This window comes from Rhinoraja longicauda, chromosome 24 (genome assembly GCF_053455715.1).
Source record: "Rhinoraja longicauda isolate Sanriku21f chromosome 24, sRhiLon1.1, whole genome shotgun sequence".
Classification (NCBI taxonomy): Eukaryota; Metazoa; Chordata; class Chondrichthyes; order Rajiformes; family Arhynchobatidae; genus Rhinoraja; species Rhinoraja longicauda.
In genome coordinates this window covers 32,681,927-32,708,784 of record NC_135976.1, presented here as the reverse complement: position 1 = coordinate 32,708,784, position 26,858 = coordinate 32,681,927, and the positions used below count along the sequence as shown (strand labels likewise).

Below are 26,858 nucleotides of genomic sequence, written 5' to 3'. Positions count from 1 at the left end.
TGCTCAAAATTCAAGCATCTGAAAATCCATGTGTCTACAGTTTATGGTCACTGAGCTCCCAATGTTTACCTTTTGAGGTACACAGTAAAGATACCACCAAAAAAATCACATTTTGCATTAAATGTTTAACGTGTATGGGTATGAGACTTCCTGATTTACTTGGACTTGATTATTGGTGGAAATTAATCCCAAGCACTTAACAAGGCCTATAGATTGCCTTTTTCATGGTTTACAATAATTTATGTTTCTAAGCAGTAATTATTGTTTTGGTGACCAATTTTGATTTAAGACTTCCACCCTCTCTGTTGTTGAATAAAGGCTCTTTTGTGAAAACTTTAATACCTAAAAGGACATTCTGTGTAGCTGGATCACGACTGCAAAGTGTTCACCCTGTGATTAGTGTAAATGGCAAGAAAAAATCTTTCTGAAAGTTTAATTAAGTGTGAGCCACCTTCAGGAGAGAAGGAATGGGTGACGTTTTGGGTCGAGACCCTTCTTCAGACAGTAGTTGAGGCAGGTACCATTGCAACGTTTAAGAAACATTTAGCCAGGTATGGGGATAGGACAGGTTTAGAGGCAGGTGGGACTAGTGTACATAGGGCATTGTGGGCAAGTTGGGTCGAAGCTGTATGACTATGACTCTTTATGACTATGTGAAAAGTATTCTTAGTTACAAGTCTGGGCTAGAAAGATTGATGTTAAATCGATGACCTTCAAAGATTTTGTAAGCATGCAGGATTTTTAAATCATTTGTATTTAACCTTTCCTGTTTGCTCTGTGCACTCATGAGTGCTGCGGAATGTCCCTGTTTCTGTGATCACATTTCTGTGGTCAAATTAAGCAATGTGGTATGACTAAGGACATTTGAAGAGGGTAATCACCTGCCTGCATTTGGCCCATATCCCTCTAAACCTATCCTATCCATGTACCTGTCTAAATGTTTCTTAAACGTTGAGATCTTACCTACCTGAACTACTTACCCTGGCAACTCGTTCCCTATACCAATCACCCTTTGTATAAAAATGTTACCCTTCGGGTTTCTATTAAATATATAGGAAACTATTTCCCCCCCCCCTTCCACCCAAGATAGAACTATTTTCTCCCCTCACCAAATGACGTTTTGCGTCGGGATCCTTCTTCAGTTTAAAGAAGTGCCTCGGCCCCAAACATCACCCATCCCTTTTCTCCAGAGATGCTGCCTGACCCGCTGAGTCACTACAGCACTTTGTGTCTATCTTTGGTACAAACCAGCATCTGCAGTTCTTTGTTCTACATTCTCACATTTGCTTGTTACTTGTTCATTTGTTTGAACCATAAAACAAATTGAATCAGAGTTTTAGGACTGATGACCTTTAGTTTAGTTTAGAGATAGAGCGCAGAAGCCGAGTCCACACCAACCAGTAACACTACCCTACGCACACTAGGGACAATTGCGCATTTATACCAAGCCAATTAACCTACAAACTTGTCTGTCTTTGGAGTGTGGGAGGAAAACCGAAGATCTCGGAGAAAACCCACGCAAGTCACGGGGAGAACGTACAAACTCTGCACAGACAGCACCCGGGACGAACTCTGGTGTGTGGCGCTGTATGGCAGTAGCTCTACCGCTACGCCACCATGCCGCCCAAATACAAGCGTGAGATGTTAGTGCAATTACCTAGTTAGATTTTACCGCTGATTATACATATAGAATAAGACAAAAATAGCATATTTCTTATACTACCTGTTGCTCCACTGTGATTTCTCCTCAAGGTATGTCCACTTTGAAGAAGTTCTCCTCCTCTCTTCGACGAGAGTTTAGCAACATGCTCTCTCACTGCTCCCCCTCTGTGATTTCTCCTGCCCTCCAACTCTACGACCACATTTTAACCCAGACGCGCTACCACAGCCACATCTGCTTTCTTGGGACTTGCGTGCGCCTCCATCTTCTGCCTCGTGGTTTCCAGCTCCGTTTCCAGACTCCCTCTATCTTCCTGTCTCCACCTATATCCTTCCTTGTCCCGCCCCCCTGATATCAGTCTGAAGAAGGGTCTCGACCCGAAACGTCAACCATTCCTTCTCTCCTGAGATGCTGCCTGACCGGCTGAGTTACTCCAGCATTTTGTAAATAAATACCTTCGATTTGTACCAGCATCTGCAGTTATTTTCTTATATTAGACAAAAATATATATATTTAAACTTTTGCTCTGTATTTCCTTGTTGGAAGGTTTGAATAAACCCTATTAAAGTCATTTTATCCTCTTAATTGAGACAAATTTGTTAAAACTTGCATCCATTTTATGACCAATTATAAAGTCTTGGCAATTTTGACCATCAGAAGCTTTCAAGAAATTTCACAATCAGTTAATATGAAGGCGCTTTTGTGAATGTCTCTGGAAGGTTATAGGAAATCAGGTCTGGTGACTCAATCTATTTGGCAGCAAAGTTTACTCAAAGATATGGGTGGAGGTTTGATAATTCAGTCCTTAGGAAGTGAGTTGACTGTGAAACTGAGAATTGTAAAAAATACACTGTGGGGTGGATCACACTCCACGATACAAAAGCAAGACAAATGTCTCGTATGCATGTTAAGGTACAGTTTCAATTTTCTTATGAGATATTTAACATTGGATGTTTTAAGGTTGACTTGGCGATCTTGAGTGGAGACTGCTACTTGTGAAAGGGAGCATGCTTTTCACGTGAAAACCTTTGAAGGGGTTTTACTTTGAATTGATCAGTCGTGCAGATAAGTATAACTGCAGCTCTATTGATTCCAAATGAGCAGGTTGCAGCATATGTAGGAAGGAGATGAGGGGGAATTTCTTTAGTCAAAGGGTGGTGAATCAGGAATTTATTGCCACAGACAACTGGTGAAGCCAAGTCAATGGATATTTCTGAAGTGGAAATCAGCAGATTCTTGATTGGTACGGGTGCCAGAGAAGGCAAGAGAATGTGGTTAAGAGGGAAAGATAGATCAGCTATCATTGAATGGCAGAGTAAATATAATGGACCGAATGGCCTAATTCTGCTCCCAGGTCATGAATGTATGAAAAAAAAATCTTATTTTGAGATTTTGCTTTAATATATTCTCCTCCAACAGCATAATTAGTTTTTAAAACAATTACTGAATTTTTACTGGCCTGATTTCTCTCGCAGCAAAGTAATTCCTTCAGATGGTTTTCAGTTGGTTTCCAGTCATTTGTTTTAGACACAGTGCTGGAGTACCTCAGCGGGTCAGGCAGGACCTCTGGAGAAAAAGAATAGGTGACGTTTTGGGTCGGTACCTTTCCTCAGAGATTACAGCTTGTGGGCTTTGCTGATGAGACCAGCATTATCCCATTTTCTCTTCAAAATGTGTTGGCCGTTTCGGAAGAATAACCACAGTTTTGTGGGTATAAATCTGCATCCAGCCTAAATTGGGGAAGGACAACTGATATCCTTGTCTAATGAACATCGGTGCATCAGGTGGACTTGCGGTGGTTTCATGAACGTATCTCTTATTGAATAAACTAAACTCTTGATCTCTACGAGAGGGTTTAATACAGATGCAAAAAAAAGACTGCTGGAGTAACTCAGCAGATCGGACAGCATCTCTGCGGAATATGGATAGGCGACGTTATGGGCTGAGAAACCTCTTTATACTTAATACAGGTGCAGTTAGTTTCTGCAATAACTACTGTCCACGGATGGGGAGGTTTTTAGGGGAGAGAGGGTGGTGATGTGTAGGAGATTGCCGTGAGAGTGCACACATCCATTCATTCAAAAGTGAAGCAAGTAACAAATGAAAAAAGACAGTTATATATCAGCATTTATTACCCAGAAGAGGAAGATTAAACTGCGAATGGGTGCAACTCAGCTCCGCCAACTCAGTTTATGAGAAGTAGGAGAATATTCTGTTGAGAAAGGAAATAAATCTTGGTAGGTTTGGCGTAAGGCTCCTTTTAAATGGTTGTTTAAAAAGTATATATCAGTGTATGGTTGAAGACAAGTGAAAGTTTAATCAGGGAGTAATTAGCCATACTAGCACCTTCCATATTAATGCGGTAAAACTGAAGATAGACACAAAATGCTGGAGTAACTCAGTGGGTCAGGCAACATCACTGGAGAAAAAGAATAGGTGACGTTTTGGGTCGAGATTCTTCATCAAACTGAGAATCATCACCAGAGATGCTGCCTAACCCATTGAATTACTCTAGCATTTTGTGTCTATCTTCGGTGTGAACCATCATCTGCAGTTCCTTTCTACACAAAGTGCTAAAACTGTTCAAGACAAGAGTTGTACATGGGGCATCTTGGTCAGCATGGGCAAGTTGGGCAGAAGGGCCTGTTTCCGTACAGTATAACTCGTGTAACTCCTTTGACTCTGAGTCAATCAGCAAAATATAACACAGAGACAGACACTGGGGTGGCACAGATGTTGAGCAGGCTAGGACTTTATTCATTGAGGCACAGGAGGATCAAGGGTGACCTTACAGAGGTGTATAAGATCATGTGAGGCATAGATAGGGTAAATGCAGAGTCTTTGACCCAAAGTAGAGGAAACAAGAACCAGAGGACATAGGTTTAAGATGGGAGGAGAAATGTTAAATAGGAACCCGAGGGACACCCTTTTCACCCAAAGGGTGGTAGGTATATGGAACAAACTGGCTGAGGAAGTAGTTGAGGCAGGTACGATCTCAATTTTTAAGAAACATTTGGACAGGTACATGGATAGGATAGGTTTAGAGAGATAAGGGCTAAATGCAAGTAGGTGGGACTCGTGTAGATGGGGAATGTTGGTCGGCATGGGCAAGTTGGGCCGAAGGGCCTGTTTCCATGCTGTTTGGCTCTATGACTATTGGTAACTTCCTTATCCCATTGACAGTGTGGATGAACAGGGTCCTCCAACACAGAATGACCCCAACAATAACAATCTGGAGGAGGAGAGATATTCAGTAAGACTTAGAGCTTAGTTCATAATGCAAATAAAGAATTAGGAAGAAAAAAAACATATCTACACTGTGCCACCATGTAGTGCTAAATCTGATTTGTGTATCCAGTTTCCTGCAAAAGGACACAGGATGGGTGGACACTAAAAGGCCATGAGCTCATATTTCAGGGACTATAATAGTTCGAGTACACATAACAATTATTTTGTGAGGAAAAGTAAAAGTATCCTGAGGAATTTGTATCCTTTCCAAAAGAAAGGAAATACAAAATGTTGGTGTGGCATTTGGTGTTGGTTTGAATCCATGGATGAAGAGGTGCAGATACTTTTATTTAATTGCAGTTTGCACTCTGGAAGCTCTGCATTTGATTAGGAAGGCCATTGATCAAATCATACAGACAGAGGATTAAGACAGACACCATTGCTTTATGTCTCCATTTGTGCAGCCAGCCAAGCTGCCTCTGCACAATTTTGCTGGCCCGTTTAAAAACAAAAACAACAAGGAAACAGGCCCTTCGGCCCACCGAGTCCAGGTCGACCATCGATCAGTCGTTCGCACTGGTTCTGTGTTATTCCACTTTCTCATCCACTCCCTACACACTGGGGGCAATTTACAGTGGGCCCATTAACCTTTAAACCCGAAGGAACCCTGAGAAAACCCGGTGATCATGGGGAAGGTGCAAACTCCACACAAACAGCACCCAAGGCCAAGATCGAACCCAGGTCTCTGACGCTGTGAGGCAGCAGCTCTACCAGCTGTGCCTCTGTGCTGCCCTTTTGTGGTTAACAGCTTCAGCTCGGTTACTATGGGGAATTTTTATCAAGTGTACAAAGATTTTTTTAAAGTGCTTGGTTTTAATTTACGCATGGATGACATTTGGTGAGTTGCGGCAATCATGTTTGGAGTTTGTCCAGGCAGGCTATAAGCAAATCAAACCTCAATGGATTTCAATTTAGGAATGCATAGTCATCTTATCTGGTTGAGTTTCAGACTAATGTCTGCATACGTGCTATTTGAAATAACGACTTGAATTATACATACATAGACAATAGGTGCAGGAGTAGGCCCTTCGAGCCAGCACCGCCATGCAATGTGACCATGGCTGATCATCCACAATCGGTACCCCGTTCCTGCCTTCTCCCCATATCCCTCGATTCCGCTAGCCCGAAGAGCTCTATCTAACTCTCGAATGCATCCAATGAATCGGCCTCCACTGCCTTCTGAAGCAGAAAATTCCACAAATGGCCTACCCCTTATTTGTAAACTGTGGTCCCTGGTTCTGGACTTCCCCAACATCGAGAACATGTTTCCTGCATCTAGCGTGTCCAATCCCTTAATAATTTTATTATGTTTCTATAAGATCCCCCCTCATCCTTCTAAATTCTAGTGAATATAAGCCCAGTTGCTCTATTCTTTCATCGTATGACAGTCCCGCCATCCTGGGAATTAGCCTCGTGAACCTACGCTGCACTCCCTCAATAGCAAGAATATCCTTCCTCAAATTAGGAGACCAAAACTGCACACAATACTCCAGGTGTGGTCTCACCAGGGCCCTGTACAACTGCAGAAGGACCTCTTTGCTCCTAAACTCAAATCGTCTCTCACAAAAGAAGCCGTTCGGTCCCAACCTGAAACCTCACCTCTCCACGTTTTCCAGAGATGCTGCCTGACCCGCTGAATTACTCCAGCACTTTGTGGCCAGATCATCGCTACATGACCTATAATAAAGATTTTCTTTGTTACCTTTTGGCACTTTTGCTCATCATTTTAAATCTGCTTCCTCTAACTTCTGCCAGAAGGCGCGTCGCTACTAGATTCATCTTTGATCTTTTTTATTTTGAAGAATGGTTTGGACTTATGATTCTCCAGTTTTCTGATAACCCAAATCTTGCACCCACTACCACTATCCAAATGTAAGGCATTTTGTGCCTTCATGTTTCACATTTTTCTATTGATGATTCTGGGTTATGTATGTAAAGTGTGTTTAGTGGATATATGGGAGATTTGTGCAAGTTATTACATCATGATGAGTGTCTGGAACGCACTGCCAGAGGTGGAGGCAGGTGCAATAGTGGCATTTAAGAAGCTTTTAGATAGACACAAAATGCTGGAGTACCTTCTTCAGACCCTTAAGATAGACATTTGGATGTGCGGGGGATGGATGGATATGGATCAGGTGCAGACAGAGGAGATTAGTTTAGCTGCATCATGTTTGGTATGGCCATTGTGGACAAAAGAGCCTGGTGCTATGTACATTGTATGCTGACTCTTGGGTGCTTGCTATGGTGCCTCTGTTTTATCACCTTTTACTGTGGAGAGTAGTCGAGAGTTTTGAGTATAGAAGATGGGAGGTCATGTTGCTGTTGTATAAGACGTTTCGAACATTGTGTTCATTTCTGGGCACCATATTATAGGAAAGATATTGTGAAGCTTGAAAGGGTTCGGAAAAGATTTACGAGAATGTTGCCAAGACTAGAGGGTGCGAGCTATTGGGAGAGGTTAAGTAGGCTGGGTCTCTATTCCATGAAGCAGAGGAGGATGAGGGGTGATCTTATAGAGGTGTACAAAATCATGAGAGGAATAGATCGGGTCGATGCACAGAGTCTTTTACCTAGAGTAGGGGAATCGAGGACCAGAGGACACAGGTTCAAGGTGAAGGGGAAAAGAATTAATAGGAATCCGAGGAGTAGCTTTTTCACACAGAGGGTGGTGGGTGTATGGACCAAGCTGCCAGAGGAGGTTCTTGAGGCTGGGACTATCCCATCGTTTAAGAAACAGTTGGACAGGTACATGGATAGGACAGGTTTGGAGGGTTATGGACCAAGCGAAGGCAAGTGGGAATAGGGTAGCTGGGACATGTTGGCCGGTGTGGGCGAGTTGGGCCGAAGGGCCTGTTTCCACACTGTATCACTCTATGACTCTAGTAACCGTTCATTCGTCATTCCCATGCAGTCAAGCAAAGATGGCAAGATGAGGAAGATTGAGTTAATTGTCTCCCTATCCCTGTGTGTTTCAACAATGCTCTGCCTTTGATAAATCGAATGCCACAGCCATGGTGACTAATTATCTACATGATTACTCTTCACAGCAAATCCAGTTTGCAGATGAAAAGCAGGAGTTCAGCAGATTCCCCACCAAAACTGGCAGGCGGTCTCTGTCGCGATCCATTTCCCAATCGTCCACGGACAGCTACAGCTCAGGTCAGAACTCATAATTGTGTCTTGAGACAGCATTTTCACACCTCTCTTATCTTACTTCATCCACTGTGGACTTTCCGTTATTTTAAGTTTGCAAACAGATATTGTACTCTGAAATAGTTCAAGTATGATTCAAACTCCAATAATCCGGCAGGCAGTTGTTTTGAAATCCAGCATCTGGATCGCTCATTGAACTGGGTAGTGAGTTGGGAATCCAGGTTGTGTGATCAGGGCCAGGGGTCTCAGACTGTAGGCCTGTTGTGCCGTCATGGCCAGGTTTGAGGTCTGGAATACCAGGGGTCGAGAACGTGGATAGGCTTGTAGCCAGAACAAGGGTCCAGAGTGCTTGTATGCTCCCAAGCTAGACGGAAAATGCTGGAGTAACTCAGTGGTCAGCCGGCATCCCTGGGGAAAAGGAATAGGGGACGTTTCAGGTCGAGACCCTTTTTGTTTATGCTCATCAAATTAATTGGAAAATTTATTACCCCAATATGTAGCATGTAAAAAAGGTAAAGTGAAAGTATGCCGGGCTATTAATAGAAGTGACGTCCAATAGTTTTGTTTAGTTTATTGCCATGTGTACCGAGGTACAGTGAAAAGCTTTTGTTTTGTGCTAATGTTAGCGGAAAGACTAGACGTGATTACAGTCGAGCCATCCACAGTGTTCAGATACATGATAAAGGGAATTTGTCAGGAAAATAGTCTGGGGGGAAAAAGGTGGGAGTCTGGAAAATCAGCTATTGGACTATTGTTTCCTATAGCAGATTTGGACTTAATCGTACAAACGGAGTTCAAATCTGCAATTCGCAGATTGTAGTACTGAGGGTGCTGGATTATCAGAGTTTTACTGTACAAATTAACAGCTAATGTAGGCTTGTGAAGTCCAAGGTATTTAGGCATCTTCACAATCCATGCCTGTTTGTTGAAGTTCGTACTAGTTCGCATTAGCCTTTTTGGGTGTTTTTAAAACTGTGTTTTTAATAGATTTTGTACTTTGAATGTGTTTAAGGGAATATATCTGGGGACTTAAAGAATTCAATGGGGGAGTTTAATGGGTATTAACTGCCATTTTATTATTCTGGGATGGATTGAAGAATTAAGCAAGATCTGCTTGACTTCATGAGAGATATCAGACCACTTCATGGGATTCCAGTGGTAAATTGGAGTTGTTTGACATCTGACCCGCTGGTTTGGAGCAATTTGCTTCCCTTATTTTTGCATTATAACTTTGTTCCAACTCTGTTTGATTCAAAACCTTTAAAACCAATGTGCCTGTATAAGGATAATGTTTGAATTCACCCCATGTGCCTTTTAGTTTCTGCTGCGGTCATGTTCCTTAACTGTAGGCTCTTTGTACTACCATTTTGGTTTACCCGAAGGGTTTACTTTTTAATACGAAAAAGAAAATCACTTTTGCATAAACAAACTCATGAAATTTTAACTTTGAAACACATTATTTAAAGATGTGTTGCTGATATATTCTGCCCTATGTTAATGCATGTTTCCTCTTCCCTCAAGATTCTTCCCCCACCCCAAAAATAGTCTCAAAATAGCAAGATCTTTCCTTTCCTATATTTTTACGATATATCTTTCTATCCATTTCAACCCCTTGATACACAAGTTTGCGAATAACTTTATTGTAGTAAATAGATAGACACAAAAAGCTGGAACTGCTTTCCCCCAGTCCATTTTCCCACATTTCAAATGTCAATGTCTTGAGAAATACTAAGTTTTTACTTTCCTGCTGTTGTTCAGTTTAATCGAATTATGGAACAAAGTTACTTGCCAGTAAGAATATATCGTTTGAAGTGATTTGTTAATGGGAAGAGTGTGGGATCTGTATGAAAACACACTTTTGTTTCATGGTTTCCCACCCTTCCTTCTGCCAATAACTTAAGTGGCAGCCTGGAACAGGGAGAATGTTTGGGACAGATTACAAACATGAATTTTGTGACTACCTTTATTAGCTTGTTTTATGAGGCGTATACGGATCTCCCTTTTTCCGTCCATAGAAAAAAAATAGCATGGACTAAATTTGCCCACTATAATTCTTCCTGAAGCTTGGACAATCAAGAAAGGTCCCATCTGAAACGTTGCCCATCCATGTCCTCCAGAGATGCTGCCTGACTCACTGAGTTACTCCAGCACTTTGTGTTCCACTAAGAACACCAGTAAAGAATTAGGGTCTAAATGCATTTTCCCCTCGTTCTGTGTATCTTTTTCTGGTGTTCGATTAAGTTCACGAGGTGCTTCATTACGCATTAAGGAATGCTTGCAAATTAATGCCATGTTTTGTTATCTCTTTTTCTGCATTTACAAGCTTTGGACACGTTGAAGTTGTCTTTTTTTAATAAAAAAAACTTCTCCCCTTAGCGGCATCGTATACTGACAGTTCGGATGATGAGACATCTCCCAGGGACAAGCAGCAGGCAAACTCGAAGAGCAACAGTGACTTCTGTGTAAAGAACATCAAGCAGGCCGAGTTTGGACGCAGGGAAATTGAAATTGCCGAGCAAGGTACGACGGGGCCGAGATTACGTTGGGTGCGGCAGCAGCTTAACCTTTAAGGAATCTTATCTGACTTTGGTTAAAAAATAAACGATCATGATTTTAGGGGTTGCCTAAAGTCCTTCAGGGACATTTGGACTGGTTTCACCATAGCTATTGTACTGGATTAGATATGTGTCGGCTTCTCTTGCTTCACTTCCACCACACCTTTGAGACAAAGGAGAAAGCAGGTGGTATTAAATAATTAAAAGCCAATGATTATAGTAAAAGGCCTGGATAGAGTGGACGTGGAGAAGATGTTTCCACTCATGGGAGAGTCTAGGACCATAGGCCATAGCCTCGGAATACAACAACATCTTTTTCCAGCACCTACTACTCTGTGCTATTAAAAAATACATTTGCATGTTTGGCATGTCCAGTGGTGCAGTGGTAGTCAATAGTCAATATCAATAGTCAATAGTCGTTTATTTGTTACATACACATAAATGTGTAGTGAAATGAAACATTACCCGCAGTTAAACAATAAGACCAATAAGAATAATCAATAAAAATGCAATAACACATACAATCACAACTAACACCAAACAAAAAGAAACATCCATCACAGTGAGTCTCCTCCAGTCCCTCCTCACTGTGATGGAAGGCCAAAAATGTCTTTTTCTCTTCCCTGCCGTCTTCTCCCGCGGTCAGGCTGTTGGAGTTGCCACGTCGGGGCGGTCGGGGCTCCCGATATTGAAGCCCCCGCTGGGCGGTGAAAGGTCAACGGCCTATTCCAGGCCGCGCCGGATGGTGAAAGGTCCGCGGCGGGCCGACCCAAGCCCCGCGATTCGGGGCGGGCGAACACGCTGCCTCTGCCGCTGCCGGAGCTCCCGATGTCGGCCCCCATCCAGGGGCCTGCGGGCTTCCGACGTCCACGCGGCCCGCGCCGGAGCCTCCGGAGACGAATCGCAGCCGCTCCCGCAGCATCCGCAGGCGGCCAGCGCCGCAGGTGGTGAGTCCGGTCCGCGGGCTCTGCGAACCAGAGCCCCAGGTGGTCCCAGGTGCATGGCCGGTGGTAGGCCGCAACGGGAACGGAGACACGATACAGAACAAAGGTCGCGTCTCCGTTCGGGAGAGAGAATTTTACAGTTCCCGTTCCCTCCCACCCCCCAAACATAACATACAAACACTACACCATATTAAAACTACAATTCATACAAAAACAACAAAAAACACAAAAGACAGACGGACAGCAGGCAAGCCGCAGCTGCGACGGCAGCGCTGGCTCCCAGAGACCCAGGTTCGATCCTGACTACGGGTGCTGTCTGTACGTAGTTTGTATGTTCTCCCCGTGACCTACGTGGGTTTTCTCCGCGATCTCCGGTTTCTACCCACATTCCAAAGATGTACAGGTTTGTAGGTTAATTGGTTTGGTATAATTGTAAATTGTCCCTAGTGTATGTAGGATAGTGTTAATGAGTGGGGACCTCTGGTTGGTACGGGTTCGGTGGGCCGAAGGGCCAGTTTCCATGTTGTAAACTAAAATAAATTGTTTCCTTTAAACCTTGCCCCTCTCATCTTAAAGCTATGTCCTCTCATTTTTGACATTTCCATCCTGGGGGAAAAAGACTCTGACTGTCTATCCAGTCAAATTGGATAAATGCTACTGCCCCTTCAGAAACCTTAGTTATGCTATTGACTGTGAGATTATATGTCTCGTGCCACTGGCACCATTTGCAACCAAGCGATATTTCATACATTGTTTGTTGCTTGGTGACTTCAAAAGTGCTTAGTGCTTAAAGTTTCAAAACATGCTCTTTTCCCACAGGATCTCAACAGCACAGCGAATCAACTTTTTATTTCTTTCTCAGCGGCAAATACTTTGTCAGCAAGCAACATAATTTATTGTCTTGCCTTTGTGTTGAAAGTCATGGGAACTAGAGGATATTGATGCTGAGAGAGAGGTTGCCAGAGATACCAGGGCCTTTGCACTAAATGCACATCACAGAGTGGCTGCACGTTGTACTCTTTGAAATTTGGAGTCTGAAGACTTCGATGGATTTGAGTTTTGAAAGGGAGTGCAACGTGCAGGCTCTGTTACATTACACACACGTGGCACGCAGCCAAAGGTGCATTTTCCACCCCTTTGTCCTTTGGATGGGACTGAAAGTCTGATCAACTGGAGGCAAAAGATACCACTGCGCTTTGTGCAGTAACCTGAGTATTCTGGTCATCTATTTTTCCGTCAAATCCTGTCACCAAAATAGGTTGGCTGGCAGTTTATCCTGGCTGCCAATTGTGGGAACTTGCTGAATGTAATTTGTCCGAGTGGTTTTCTCTGAGGATTATGCTTCGCTTGGAATTAATTAGCAATAACGTTCCTGGGGATATCCTAACGATGTAAAGGACGGTATCTCAATAAAATGTCTTAATCTTCTTGAGGTCTGCACTACCATTGAGTCTTTTTAGAGAGTTAGTGTGGAAACGGGCCCTTCGGCCCACTAATTACCTGTTCACCCCACTTATCACTCGTTCACATTAGTTCTTCGTTATCCCACTTTCTCATCCATTCTCTGTACATTGGCCTTTTTAAAATAAAAAAGCCAATTAACTACAAACCCGCACCTCTGTGGGATGTGGGAGGAAACCAGAGCACGCAGAGGAAACCCACACGGTCACAGGGAGAATGTGCAAATTCCATACAGACAGCACCGGGGGTGAGAATTGAACCCGGGTCTCCGGCGCTGAGAGGAGGCAGCTCTTCCAGCTCTGGCACTGTGATGTAAATACACTGTGCCCTCCTATTGAGGATCCAATAAAGAGAGCGTTGTACCTGCCCATCCTGTTTCCAGCGCTGTTCCAAACAAAATCATTGGAAACAGTCAGAGTATAAGAAAATAATGGTAGTTGTATTGGATTGTAATATGTTTTGTTTTATTTTTAGAAATGTCAGCCCTTGTTGCTCTCCGGAAACGAGCTCAGGGTGAAAAACCACTTGCTGGGGCTAAGATTGTGGGCTGCACCCACATCACTGCACAAACTGCGGTAAGCCAAGTGTGAAAATGTGGTACTTTGGGTAATTGCTGGTGAACATCTGGGCAGTTATTTCAATTCAAATCTGCATTTCTCCCCCCTCCCCACCCCAGAGATGTGTGGAGGTGGACTCATTGAACATATTCAAGGTGAGCAAACAAAGTGTGGAAGAGCCCAGTGGTCAGGCAGTATCTGTGGAGGGAATGGAAAGGCGACATTTCAGATTGGGACTTTTCTTAATCCCTGACCCAAAACATCGCCTGCCCATTCCTATCGTAATGCTGCCAGACCCACTGGGTGACCTCCAGCATTTTGTTTTTTTGCTCAAGATCTTGTTCAACGGGAAAAGATTTAATAGGAATAGGAATCTGAGGGGTAACTTTTACACCCAAAGGGTGGTGGGTGTATGGGACGAGCTGCCAGAGGAAGTAGTTGTGGCAGGGACTATCCCAACGTTTAAGAAACAGTTAGACAGGTACATGGATGGGACAGGTTTGGAGGGATATGTGCCAAATGCAGGCGGGTGGAACTAGTGTAGCTGGGACTTGTTGGCAAGTTGGGCCAAAGGGCCTGTTTCCGTACTCTATCACTCTGACTATCCCAACATCTGCAGTTTCTTGTGTTCACATATTCTACGTGGGCATTGCCAGGTCTTTGTACGACAGGTGCGTATGTGACTGCAGGGACAGGGGGAAAGTGGTGTGAAGACCCAGATCAGATCAACCACAGCTTTATAGAATGATGACTACTTCTGCTTCGTATGTGGATTTCTTGTTTAGCATTTCACAATACAATCAGGAGGATCCAGCAGTTACGTTGAAGAGTTGATTTGTTTATTTTCAAGAAAATTTGCTTGGGAATTACACAGTGTGGGTTGCTATACTTAGCCCGTATTTTTGCATAGAAGTGCAGCCACTTCCTCTGTTTAAATTTTAAGACACGTAATATGGATGCTATGATGTTGCAAATAGCAAACTGCATCATCTGCACCCAACCGCAATCCCGAATTAAAGTTGAGACACAAAGGAACTGCAGATGCTGTTTTACAGAAAAAAGGCACAAAGTAACTCAACAGTCCAGATAGCGTCTTCGAAGAATGTGAATAGGTGACATTTTGGGTCGGGACCATTCTTCCCAAATTAAAGTCGCTGTAATCAGTAGTGTAAAGATTTTTAAAAGACCACATAAAAACAATCTGCTGTAAATGATAGACAATAGACAATAGGTGCAGGAGCAGGCCATGATGAATAAAGATGACTTGTACAGCACCATTAATGTTGGCTTACTCCTTCCATGCTTGGTGCAGGTCTTAATTGAAACTCTTGGAGCTCTTGGAGCACAGTGTCGCTGGGCAGCCTGTAACATCTACTCCACACAGAATGAAGTGGCTGCTGCTCTTGCTGAGGCTGGTATGTACATATCCTCTTTACGTGTTAGATAGCACTTAATCTGTTGCCGTACAGTGCTCTGGGCAGCTTGAAAGAAAATTGTACATTATAATCCTTTATTATTTTAATAAAAAATTGGAGACCAGGATAACAAAATACCTTGCAATATCTTTCTTGAGGTTTCATGGACGTGAAACCTGTATAGATTAGAGAACGCAGGGCTGTGTATGAATGGACTCGCTCCAAGTTATAATACATTTCAGCATGTATGCTGTCACTACTGTAACAACAACTTGCGTATCTACTTACACAACCTCCAGTAAAGCAAAACTTTCAAACATTTTTAGTTTAGTTTTGAGGCACGGTCCACGCCGACCAGTGATCCCTGCACATTTACACTATCCTACACACCAGGAACACTTTACAATTTTACCGAAGCCAACTAACCTACAAACCTGTACTTCTCTGGAGTGTGTGAGGAAACCGGAGCACGCAGAGAAAACCCACGCAGGTCACGGGGAGAATGCACAAACTTCGTACAGACAGTGCCCATAGTCAGGATCGAAACTGGGTCTCTGGCGCTGCCTGGCATCAACTCTACCGTTACGCCACTGTGCCCCCCTCAAAGATACCCTAACAGGCCATCATCAAACAAATACCTGACAATGTGGTACAGGAGGGGATGGGTACACAAAAGCCTGGCCAAAAAATGCATGCTTTATGTGGTTTACGGTCTTTGAAAATCTTGCTGAATGGGTGCGTTTGTACACCTGAAAGCTGAACAGATAAAGGAAAATGCAAGTACGTGAGGTTCTGTTGTAATCTTGAACTGACAGACTTAAATTGTTTGAGGTTCATTAATACAGTGTTGGCAGTTAGACACAGAGTTTTGTCTGAAGCCCTAAGGTGCTTTTTTTTTGTCTTTGTTTTCTCCACACAACAAAGAATGTCAGTCTTACACGGTTCAGCGAGAAGTTCACACAGTTTTAACAGTCTCACTTCTTCTGAAAAGTTGGCTTTAATTTCAACTTTCACATCTGATACCAGAAAGTCATTTGATTTTACTGATATCAATCACAGCAGTCTTCACTGTCCATCAAAAATGTCTGCATTCATAAAGGGTATAAACAAAGAACTGCTGATGCTGTTTAATGCACAAAGAGAAACTCAGCAGGTCTGGCTTTATCTCTGGAGAACATGGATAGGTGATGTTTCTGGTCGAGACTGAAGAAAGGTCTCGACCCGAAATGTCACCTATCCAGGTTCTCCAGAAATGCTGCCTGACCTGCCGAGTTACTCCAGCACCTTGTGTCCTTTTGTACATTCATAATCATGCAGTTTTTCAGGTTTGAAGCAGAGTGAAGCGGTGACATTGAGCTTTGCTGCGGTAGAAATAAGTAATTTTTTTATCATTGTGAGCGTGATGATGCCTGACAGATTAGCTGATCAGATACCCCTAGTTCAGCATTTTGTCCAGTAAAAGTACGGGGCGAGGTCAAGATTGAAGAATTTTAAGTAATTTTCCTTCAAAGTGAAAAATATTCAATGGTTCCAATGGCGCTTTGTTTCTTGCATTTGGAGTATCGTGAGCAATTTTGGGCACCATATCTGAGGAAGGATGTGCTGGCTCTGGAGAGGGTCCAGAGGAGGTTTACAAGAAACATCCCAGGAATTAGTAGGTTAACCTATGATGAGTATTTGTCGGCACTGGGCCTGTACACGCTGTACTCTGGAAGAATGAGGGGGGACCTCATTGAAACATACAGAATAGTGAGCGGCTTGGATAGAGTGGATGTGGAGAGGATCTTTCCACTAGTGGGAGAGTCTGGGACTGGAGGTCACAGCCTCAGAATTAAAGGACGTTCCTTTGGGAAGGAGATGAGGAGAAATTTCTTTAGTCAGAGGGTGGTGAATCTGTGGAATTCTTTGCCACAGACGGCTGTGGAGGCCGTCAGTGGATATTTTTAAGGCAGAGACAGATAGATTCTTGATTAGTACGGATATCAGAAGTTATGGGGAGAAGGCAGGAGAATGGGTTAGGAGGGAGAGATAGATCAACCATGATTGAATGGCGGAGTAGACTTGATGGGCCAAATGGCCTAATTCTACTCCTATTCCTTATGACCTTGTATGCAACTGCGCAGTGAAATTCCTTTTGCACATACAGTATGACACATGCTGGCACCGCCATTTTTGGCACCATTATTCAAAGTCCAGTTCGATGTGGTTTCGGAGCGGTTTCCGCGAACCGTACCTCCTCCCCTCGCCCGGCCATCTCTGTGTCCCGGGTGTGCCTCCTGCCGCTGACCTTGAAGGAGCTGGAGGCATTACCCCGGTTCACCCTCCTACTGGCTCTTGCTTCCCATTGATGTCTCCGGCTCCCTCCTGGTTACTGTGTCTGGCGAAACTTTGTGTGGGTTACAGGCCCGCCAACTGACAAGCCATCCGGGCAGGTACTGCTGCCGCGGCACCTTGGGAAGACTCTGCAATGAGACGGCACTTTGCAGTGGAACAAAGAATTTTTAACATGGTTGTGATGACTTGCCCATGGTTCTCCATTAATTTGATTTTGGCTCCAGGGGGAATTGAGTCCCAGCCGACTCAACCTCTCCCTGTAGCTCAGACCCTCTGGCCCTGCAACCACCTTGTACCCTTTCCAGCTTGAAATAGTCTTAAAATATATCCTCTCACTTACTTGTCCATTGATCATAGAAATTCTGTGTACTGAGGTACAGTGAACAGCTTTTTTTGTTGCGTGCTATACAGTCAGCGAAAAAACTATACAAGCCATCCACAGTGTACAGATACGGGATAAAGGGAATAATATTTGGTAAAGTCCATTTAATGATCGTCCAAGGGTCTCCAATGAGGTAGATGGGAGGTCAGGGCCACTCTCTGGTCGGTGATGGGACGGTTCAGTAGCAGGGAAGAAACTGTCCCTGAATCTGGAGATGTGCCTTTTCACACTTCTGTACCTCTTGTGTGATGGGAGAGGGGAGGAAAGGGAGTGGCTGGGGTACGAATTGGCTTTGGCGATCACTCCTCAAAAAGTAATCGGCTTCTTTTAATCTCAAGCATTGCATTAGAAAAGTAATTTTGTTTTGTTGTTATTCTCTTTTGTTTTGCAATTCTGAATTTAATTTTAGCAACACTTGGTGCACACTTAATTTAGATCACAGACTCTGTGGTTTGCTATATCTGGACGCGTGAGGTAATTGAATGAACAAGCAGCGTTGAATTGATAGAAATACGTGGAGTTAATGACTATATTCACTCATAACAAAGTGCCCTGAGGTGCACGATGCTTGGATATTTCTTTATCCATTATCTCTGCCTGGCACCATCATCCTTCAAGGACTTGCTCACAAGTCACTTTGAAAGTAGGTAAAATTTGGCACAATGTTTTGTGAGGTTAGTCGTTTCTTTTAGAAATGTATGACCACAGGGCGAGATTTCCATTGCAGCTGATTGAAGCGGTATTTGTTTAACCACAATTAATCAGAGGATATATTTTAAGGCTATTTCAAGCTGGAAAGGGTACAGAGAAGATTTACAAGGATGGTGCCTGGGCCAGAGGGTCTGAGCTATAGGGAGAGGTTGAGTAGGCTGGGACTCAATTCCTTGGAGCGCAGGAGGATGAGGGGTGATCTTATTGAGGTGTACAAAATCATGAAAGGAATAGGTCAGGTAGATGCAGAGTCTCTTGCCCAGAGTAGGTTGATCGAGGACCAGAGGACATCGGTTTAAGGCGAGGGGGAAAAGATTTAATAGGAATCTGACGGGTAATTTTTTCACCCAAAGGGTGGTCGGTGTATGGAACAAGCTGCCAGAGGAGGTAGTTGAGGCAGGGACTATCCTAACATTTAAGAAACAGTTTGACAGGTACGTGGATAGGACAAGGTTGGAGGTATATGGACGAAACACATGCAGATGGGACTAGTGTAGCTGGGACATGCTGGCTGGTGAGAGCAAGTTGGGCCGATGGGCCTGTTTCCACACTGTATCACTCTTTGACGATATATTTTTATTGACATTCCCTCCTCTCCCCTACACCTCAGCTCAACTGAGGTGATCAATCAACAGACATAATTGATTGAGTCCACACTGACCATTGATTACTGATTCGCACTAGTTCTGTGTCATCCTACTTTCAAAGTGAGTCCTGACACAGGTGGAGCTCCTGGATACCTGCTGCAGATCTCTTAAGTTGTTAGTGCTGAAAATCACCGCTGCTTTTGAATCTTCATAAAGTAATATAGCACAGGAACAGGCCTTTCGGCCCAACCTGTCCATGCTGACCAAGATGCCCCATCTCAACTGGGCCATTTATTCGTGTTTGGCCCATATACCTCTAAACCTTTTTGATACATGAATCTGTCCAATTGTATTTTTAAGTACTGTTAAAGTACTACCTCAACTACCTCTTCTGGCCACACACTCCATATACCCATCATTCTCTGTGTAAACGTTGTCCTCTCACATAAAACATATGTCCTCTGGTTCTTGATTCCTCTACCCTGGGTAAAAGACTACGCATTCATCCAATCTATTCCCCTCATAATTTTATACACCTCTGTAAAATCTTCCTGGGACAATGTTGGCCTAATTCACCAGGACTTGGCACCAAGGCGATGCTTGTTTTATTAAAAGTCTAGCCCTTCTAACAGTCATTCATGAATGAGGTAATTATAAAACAATAGTCACCAAAAGTGTGTGCAAGACTTATGGGAACCCAGGACTGTAGCACTTGCTAAGGTCATTGCAAAAGCAGCTTTGTGCATTCTGAAACCATACCAGTTCCTTTCCCACCCAATTTTCTAATAGCCCTCAGCAAACTTCTGTCCTCAAATTCCTGTGGGTGTTAAAGAAATGTACCCAGGCACCTCTGTGAAATTAGCAGTCAGAAAAATGTGGTATTCCAAGTATTACCAGTCGTGGGTAACAAGAGTTTGAAGTGTGCTACACTTCATGTGAAGGTTGATGCCTCATTTATTTTTACAGCTGCACAGAGCATTAATGCAGTGGTAAAAGTTTATACTTACTGTGTAGATTTACATCTACAATATATTTGTTAGCAAGTCATGATGTAGCTTCCGAGGTCTCTGGTTGGGCCACATTTGGAGTATTGTGTGCAGTTCTGGTCGCCACGTTGCAGGAAGGATGTGGAGGCTTTGGAGAGGGTCCAGAGGAGGTTTACCACAATGAAAGACACAAAAAGCTGGAGTAACTCAGCAGGACAGGCAGTATCTCTGAGAGAAGGAATTTAATCTGCAGTTCCTTCTTACACATTTCGCCTTGACCACGATTATGCCTGGATTAGGGGAGATTAGCCACAATGAAAGATTGTTTTCTCTGGAGTGCCGGAGGTTGAGGAGAGACTTGATGGAATTATCAAATAGTAGAGGGCATAGCTTTAAGGTGAGAAGAGTAAAGTTTATAGGAGGAAAATGGCAGGGTAAGCTTTCTTTTACATAGGGTGGTAAATGCCTGGGACGCACTGCTGGGCCGGTGGTTTAGGCAGATATAATAGTGGCTTTTAAGAGGAATTCTAGAAAGGCACAAGGGTATGGAGTATGTGTAGGCAGTTAAAAGTTGGTCTTGGCATCATGAATGGCATGGATATTATCGGCCGAAGAGTCTATTCGTGTGCTGTTCTATGTTCTTCAGTAAATAGCCATTTCATAGTGAACCTTGCACAGTGGGCAAGTCCTAAATGGGACTTGTGTGGGAGTTGGACGATCCCGCCCCCACGATGTCTCCACTGTCTTGTGTGCATGCCACAAGTACAGTCGGCAAGTCGTTGGTTCCAGCGGCTTTAGGGCTTGTCTACCTAGCACGTGAAGCCTGGGTTCGATGGATTGCGCGGAGGAAACCACCAGAAGGTTCAACGGGCAGAAAGACGATCCCAGCAAAGCGTCGTGGAGCGCAAACAGGGCAGAGTGAGATACATAAGACCATCCACTGCATCCTAACCTGTCCCCAGCCGTCTCGACTATGTCTTGCTGCTGGAACCCGATAGGCCAGGACGAGAGAGTGAGGCAGATGATCTGTGCAACTGCCCCTCACTTAAATCCAAGTCAAGCGCAAGTCATGACTTCAACCCCATACCGTGCAACCTCAAGTCCTGTGGCGATGGGAGAGTGGCGAACCAGCAGGTGTGGATACATTGGAAGCTGTAGTCACGAACCTGCACACAGGCGGCCCAGGGCATATGGTTGCTCTCTACTGGACCGAAGCAGCAGTGGAGTTCGGCAGCCTCCTGGGTGTCTGAGCAGCCCTCTTTAGGATTCGCTCTGCTCACCTCCATGGAGGAAGGGGCTAGAAAAGGTGCCTCAAACATAGCCTGCTTCACTTCACCTTGGTCAGCACTTCACCTTCACCTGGCGGGGATCCCAATCAGCGGTCGAAATAATAATAAAAAACAAGTTGAAGGTGCTCAACCTCGACATGTGGGACGTACGAACCCTGCTGGATAACATCAAGGCGGATAGACACACTGCAGAGGCCCAGAGGAAACGCACCGCGCACAAGGCCCGGGCTACCTCCACTTCCACTGCAACACCCATCCACTTGTGTCCTACGTGTGGGCATGCCTTCCGGACCCGGATTGGCCTCACCAGTCACTTCCGGACCCACAGTCACCAATCCTCCAACTGAAAGTGAAGTCATGGTCATCTTCGAACCCGAAGGACGAACAACAACAACAACAGTGAACCTTGTTGGTGGTCGGTGTGGATATGAGAGTCGGTAAATCTCACTGCCTGAGGAGACCAGTGTGCAATGAGCAACATTACTTATCCTTGATTAAGATATAGAATTGGCAATCTTTTGCCAGAAAGTGATTCACCCTACCTTCAGGGAAGGAGAAGGATTAAGTAACCTGTGATCTCACTTGCAGAAGGAAAGTGTGGCTCAGCGTAGCAACACTAGTAGTTTTCCTGGAATCCAGGCCATGTTGCTACTCGTGCGAGACAAGAATGGAGGAAAATAAAGTAGTTTGGGCCTTTGCAGTTCTTTTTCTTCAACCTGAACTGCGAATGTTCTAGTCGTAAACCTGAAAGAAAATGGTCCAAGTAAACAAATATTACGATATGATAGAACTTTATTTATCCCAGGAGGGAATTGAGGGTTATTGGAAAATTAGGTGTCCTCTGCTGATGCATTTGCTTTAAATTTATTGCATCTTTTACATAATGCTTTGCCTATGCGTAGTTTCTTTAATAATATTATGAATTTGATTTAAAGTAATCCTGCAATTTTAAATGGGTGCCGGAAATTAATAAGATGGGACTGCAGATGCTGGTTTACACCAAAGATAGTCATGAAAAGCTGGAGTAACTCCTTGGGTCAGGCAGCGACTCTGGAGAAACGGTTTGGCTAGAGACCCGATATGAAACATTGTATATTCCTTTTCTCCAGAGATGCTACCTGACCCGCTGAGTTACTCCAGCTATTCTGATATATCTACCAGAAATTAGCTGTGTTTCAAACAGAAAACAATTATTGTGAATAAAAGTTTAACTGGGCTAAGTTTCTAAAAATAAATGGACTACTTTTATATCTACCAAATGTTTCTCGACATTTGAGCTTCTAATTGTGTTTAGTGCTCAGTGCAATGTTTAAAAAGTTAATTCAAAATCCCTTCTGGTTTATGAGGGTTGTTTAAAGTGATTGGTTGTTCAGCCATTTGATATGGTTAATGTGTACCAGGAATGTCTTTAAACTGTAGCTCGATAGCAGCCAACATCAAAAGAGGATGTCCTTGCCACACAGATTATTCAATCGTTCGTAGCTAGTATCTTCAAGGTCATCAGCATATCACAGTCATATAACACAGAAACAGGCCCTTCGGCCCAACTTGCCCATGTTGACCAAGATGTTCCATCTGTACTAGTCCCACCTGATGTGTTTCGTCCCTATCCCTCTTAAACCTTTCCTATCCACATCTACATTTAGTTTAGAGATACAGCGCGGAAACAGGGTCTTCAGCCCACCGGTTCCACACCAACCAGCAATTCCCGCACACTAACGCTATCCTACACACACGAGCGAGAATTTACATTTATACCAAGCCAATTAACCTACAAACCTATACGTCTTTGGAGTCTGGGAGGAAACCGGAGATCCCAGGAAAAAAACCACGCAAGTCACAGGGAGAATGTACAAACTTCGTACAGACAGCACCCATAGTCCGTATTGAACCCGGGTCTCGGGCGAAGTCAGGCAGCAACTCTACCGCTGCACCACACCGCCCGTTATTGTCAGTGTATGTGTTTTGTGTTTTTAAAATGTCACTGGTTATGTCTAACTGGAAGCAAGATTGTAAAATTGCTAAAAGGTTTTCACCCCTGAAATGGCGTCATTCCAAACCTTTCAAATCCACTCACTGGATGTTGGGGGTCGCAGTCATCAATGTTTCCTTTCCCATTGCAATGAAGGTTTTCTTTAAATTGTGCTTGGTTAATGGTCACCTGATAATTATGGCAATCTGTTTGAAGCCTCCGAGATTCCTTCTTGTCCTCTGTACTTGTCTTTGAGTACTTTTTTAAAGCTTGTCAGCGTTCAAAGCCATCTTTTATTATAATTACTTTCCTTTTTTTTCCACCTTGCACCCTCCAGGATTTGCAGTGTTCGCTTGGAAGGGCGAGTCGGAAGATGATTTCTGGTGGTGCATCGATTGCTGTGTCAACATGAATGGCTGGCAACCAAACATGGTAAATGTCACTTTTACCACAGAACATCGAACGTTATAGCACACAAACCGACCCCTCGGCCCACAATGTCCATGCTGAACATGGTTAATCCATTGTGTAGGAAGCAGCTGCTGATGCTGGTTTACTGGATGCTGGATAGATGCAAAATGCTGGAGTAACTCAGCGGGACAGGAAGCATCTGTGGAGAGAAGGAATGGGTGACGTTTTGGGTGTGAAGAAGGGTCTCGACCCGCAACGTCACCCATTCCTTCTCTCCAGAGATGCTGCATGTCCCGCTGAGTTACTCCAACTTTTTGCGTCTCTACTGTGACACCCTGCATAACTAAGTTTGGAGCCATCTTCTCCAACTTCGTTGCCCATTCTCCCCACTTATTTATCCTTTCCTGTATCCCAGTTACAATTTGTGGAACAGATTCCCAGCACTAGGCTGCTGATCCTTATTCAGACTTTGGTGCTCCCTGTTAGAGGGGCTTTCACTAAGGTCTGTTCTATTCCGCTGGGCTCGTTGCTGCCTCCCTGTGGCCTTGTAATGAAAATGCACACAAACTCTTGCTGGCAGATTGGTCCCGTGCAGACCAATTCTTCTTATGTTTGTGTGCGTAATCAAAGCTGTTCAGTTTTCAGTTAGTAAACATGAAACTGCATGTGAAAAGGTGAATAGTGATATTTTGACATCTGCATTAATTATATAATCCATATAGTCATACAGCATGGAAACAGGCCCTTTGGCCCAACTTGCCTACGCAGACCAAGGTTCTCCCATCTACAGTAGTATTCTAGCTTGTATAACCATTAAGATTTCTAAAATTGTGAATGGGAAGGAGGCTAATTAAAGGTAAGAGTGACCTTTAAGATATCGCCAGTTTATTTTTGGAGGATATCTTATCTTATTTTATGGGATCTAAATAGAATTCTGTTAATGTTCACCTTGAATAACAAGGCATGGAAAATTTAATTTTCCCTTTTCCACTTTGTTGCTTCACCTTGATTGAGATAATTGTGCTCAATAAACAAACTCCAATGATGCCCAAAGTCTAGCAATGTCTGAAGTTGAGTAAGTTTATTTTATTACAACTGATCTAGAACAATAATTCTGGACTAAAAAAAGAAGGAAATAAAATCTGGCCTCGTTTTTTACACAAAGGGTGGTAGGAGATACGATAGTGGTGTTTAAGAGGCTTTTAGATAGGCTAGATAGGTACTTGGAAGTGCAAGGTATAGAGGGATATAGATCATGTACAGGCAGGTGAAATCAGTTTAAATTGGCATCATGTCTGGCACAAACCAAGCTTGCTGAAAGACCCAGTCCTGCAACTCTGTGGAGTAAAGATCACTACAAATGCAGGCCACTCACCCCTTCTGTCTCCTTCTATTATTCAATAACGTCACTTGGAGTATTGCGGTCAGTTCCGATCTCCCCTTAACAGGAAGGGTGTGGAAAGTGCAGAGGAAGTCTACCAGACTATTGCCTGGATTAGAGGGTGGCAGCTACAAAGAGAGGTTGGATGGACTTGTATTGTTTTCTCTGGAATGTGTAAGGTTGAGGGGAGACTTGATAGAAGTATACACAATTCTGAGAGGCATAGATAGGGTAGATAATCAGAACGTTTTCTCAGGGTGGAAATATCCAACAATAGAGGGTAGTGGACGACCCATGGACCCGTTGGGTCCCGTTGTTACTAAACGTTCTTTAGTAACTGAGCAGCAGGCGGAGCGGGCTGTGCGGCGGGCGGTTAAACTATTTCCAGACTCCCCCTCCCACAGAATCAGTCAGACCCCCCCACACCCCCCTCCCCTGCAATGCACAGCAAGATCCCAGTTTGTACTTAAATAACCCTTGCATTTGAACCACAACCCCAATCAGCTCCAAACCCCTCCTGCATTGATCGAACACACTCCTCGTCCCCCAGAATCAGTCAGCCCCCCCCCACATCCCCCCTCTCCTGCAATGCACAGCAAGATCCCACTCAGATTATACTCAAATAACCCTTGCATTTGAACCACAACTCCATTCGCCTCCAAACCTCTCCTGCATTGGTCAATTTCCGTTTCTATGTGCAAAAGTTAAACATTTTGTCCGTTTATCAGATTAATGACAGCTTTTATTCTGCTTTTGCTTCCTTGTAGATTCTGGACGATGGTGGTGATTTGACTCACTGGGTCTATAAGAAATATCCTAATGTGTTTAAGAAGATCAGAGGCATTGTGGAGGAAAGTGTAACAGGTGTTCACAGGTGGGAATATTGGGATTAAAGCTTTCAGTTGAAGAAGAGGATTCGTAGTGAAAATCTTCAGTAAAACAACAAGGGGATAAAGTGGCAGAGAAAAAGATTTTTGAGCCGAAGGGCCTGTTTCCGTACTGTAGGACTCTTTGACTTGCTGTTGACTGTATGACTCTAAAAACACTCTACACTCTAGCTGATGTGGAGTTTAATGTTTTGCAACATCAGCCAATCCTCCTCAGGATAGTTACCTCTTTCTGTTTTAGAGCTTGATAAAAGAATGGGAAAAGATCCCAAGATCACTACTGCACAGAATTCCGTGACAATTTTTAAAAAATCGCCCTGAATGGAATGAAAAGGTACTGTTGAGAAGCATCCTAAAATCAAAATACTGCAGGTGCTGGAAATCTGAAACATAAACAGATGATGCTGGTGGGTTTGATCTTGTACAGACCAGGTTATTGACTTGATAGGCTGAATGGCTCCCTGTGCTGTAACCATTCTATGATACTGGAGGCTCAGTGGCGCAGCGGTGGAGTTGCTGCCTTACAGTGTCAGAGACCCAGGTTTGATCCTGACTACGGGTGCTGTATGTGTGGCGTTTGTACGTTCTCCCTGTGACCACGTGAGTTTTCCCCGGGTGCTCCGGTTTCCTCCCACACTACAAAGACGTGGAGGTTTGTTAGCTGATTGGCTTCGATAATTTGTTGTAAAATTGTCCCTAGTGCGTAGGATAGTGCTAGTGTATGGGTGGTCGCTGGTCAGAGTGGACTCGGTGGGCTGAGGGGCCTGTTTCCGCGCTGTACCTCTAAAGTCTATTCTAGAATACCAGAAAGCATCAGGGAGGAGTCAGGACAATGCAAGTATATAAGCTGCGTACCACTGCTTATTTAGGTGCCCGCAGCTTATA

The 26,858-nt window shown here is 43.9% G+C and overlaps 1 protein-coding gene across 1 annotated transcript in view; it reads left to right on the top strand.

Annotated features, from left to right (window-relative positions):
* LOC144605582 (S-adenosylhomocysteine hydrolase-like protein 1) overlaps window positions 1-26,858 on the top strand; it is a 63,288-nt gene that overhangs the window by 19,153 nt on the left and 17,277 nt on the right. The window contains exons 2-7 of the mRNA XM_078421013.1: window positions 7,996-8,107; window positions 10,478-10,621; window positions 13,536-13,636; window positions 14,931-15,033; window positions 23,632-23,726; window positions 25,854-25,960. Of these exons, the coding sequence (XP_078277139.1) occupies window positions 7,996-8,107; window positions 10,478-10,621; window positions 13,536-13,636; window positions 14,931-15,033; window positions 23,632-23,726; window positions 25,854-25,960 (662 nt within the window). The remainder of the gene's footprint in view (window positions 1-7,995; window positions 8,108-10,477; window positions 10,622-13,535; window positions 13,637-14,930; window positions 15,034-23,631; window positions 23,727-25,853; window positions 25,961-26,858) is intronic.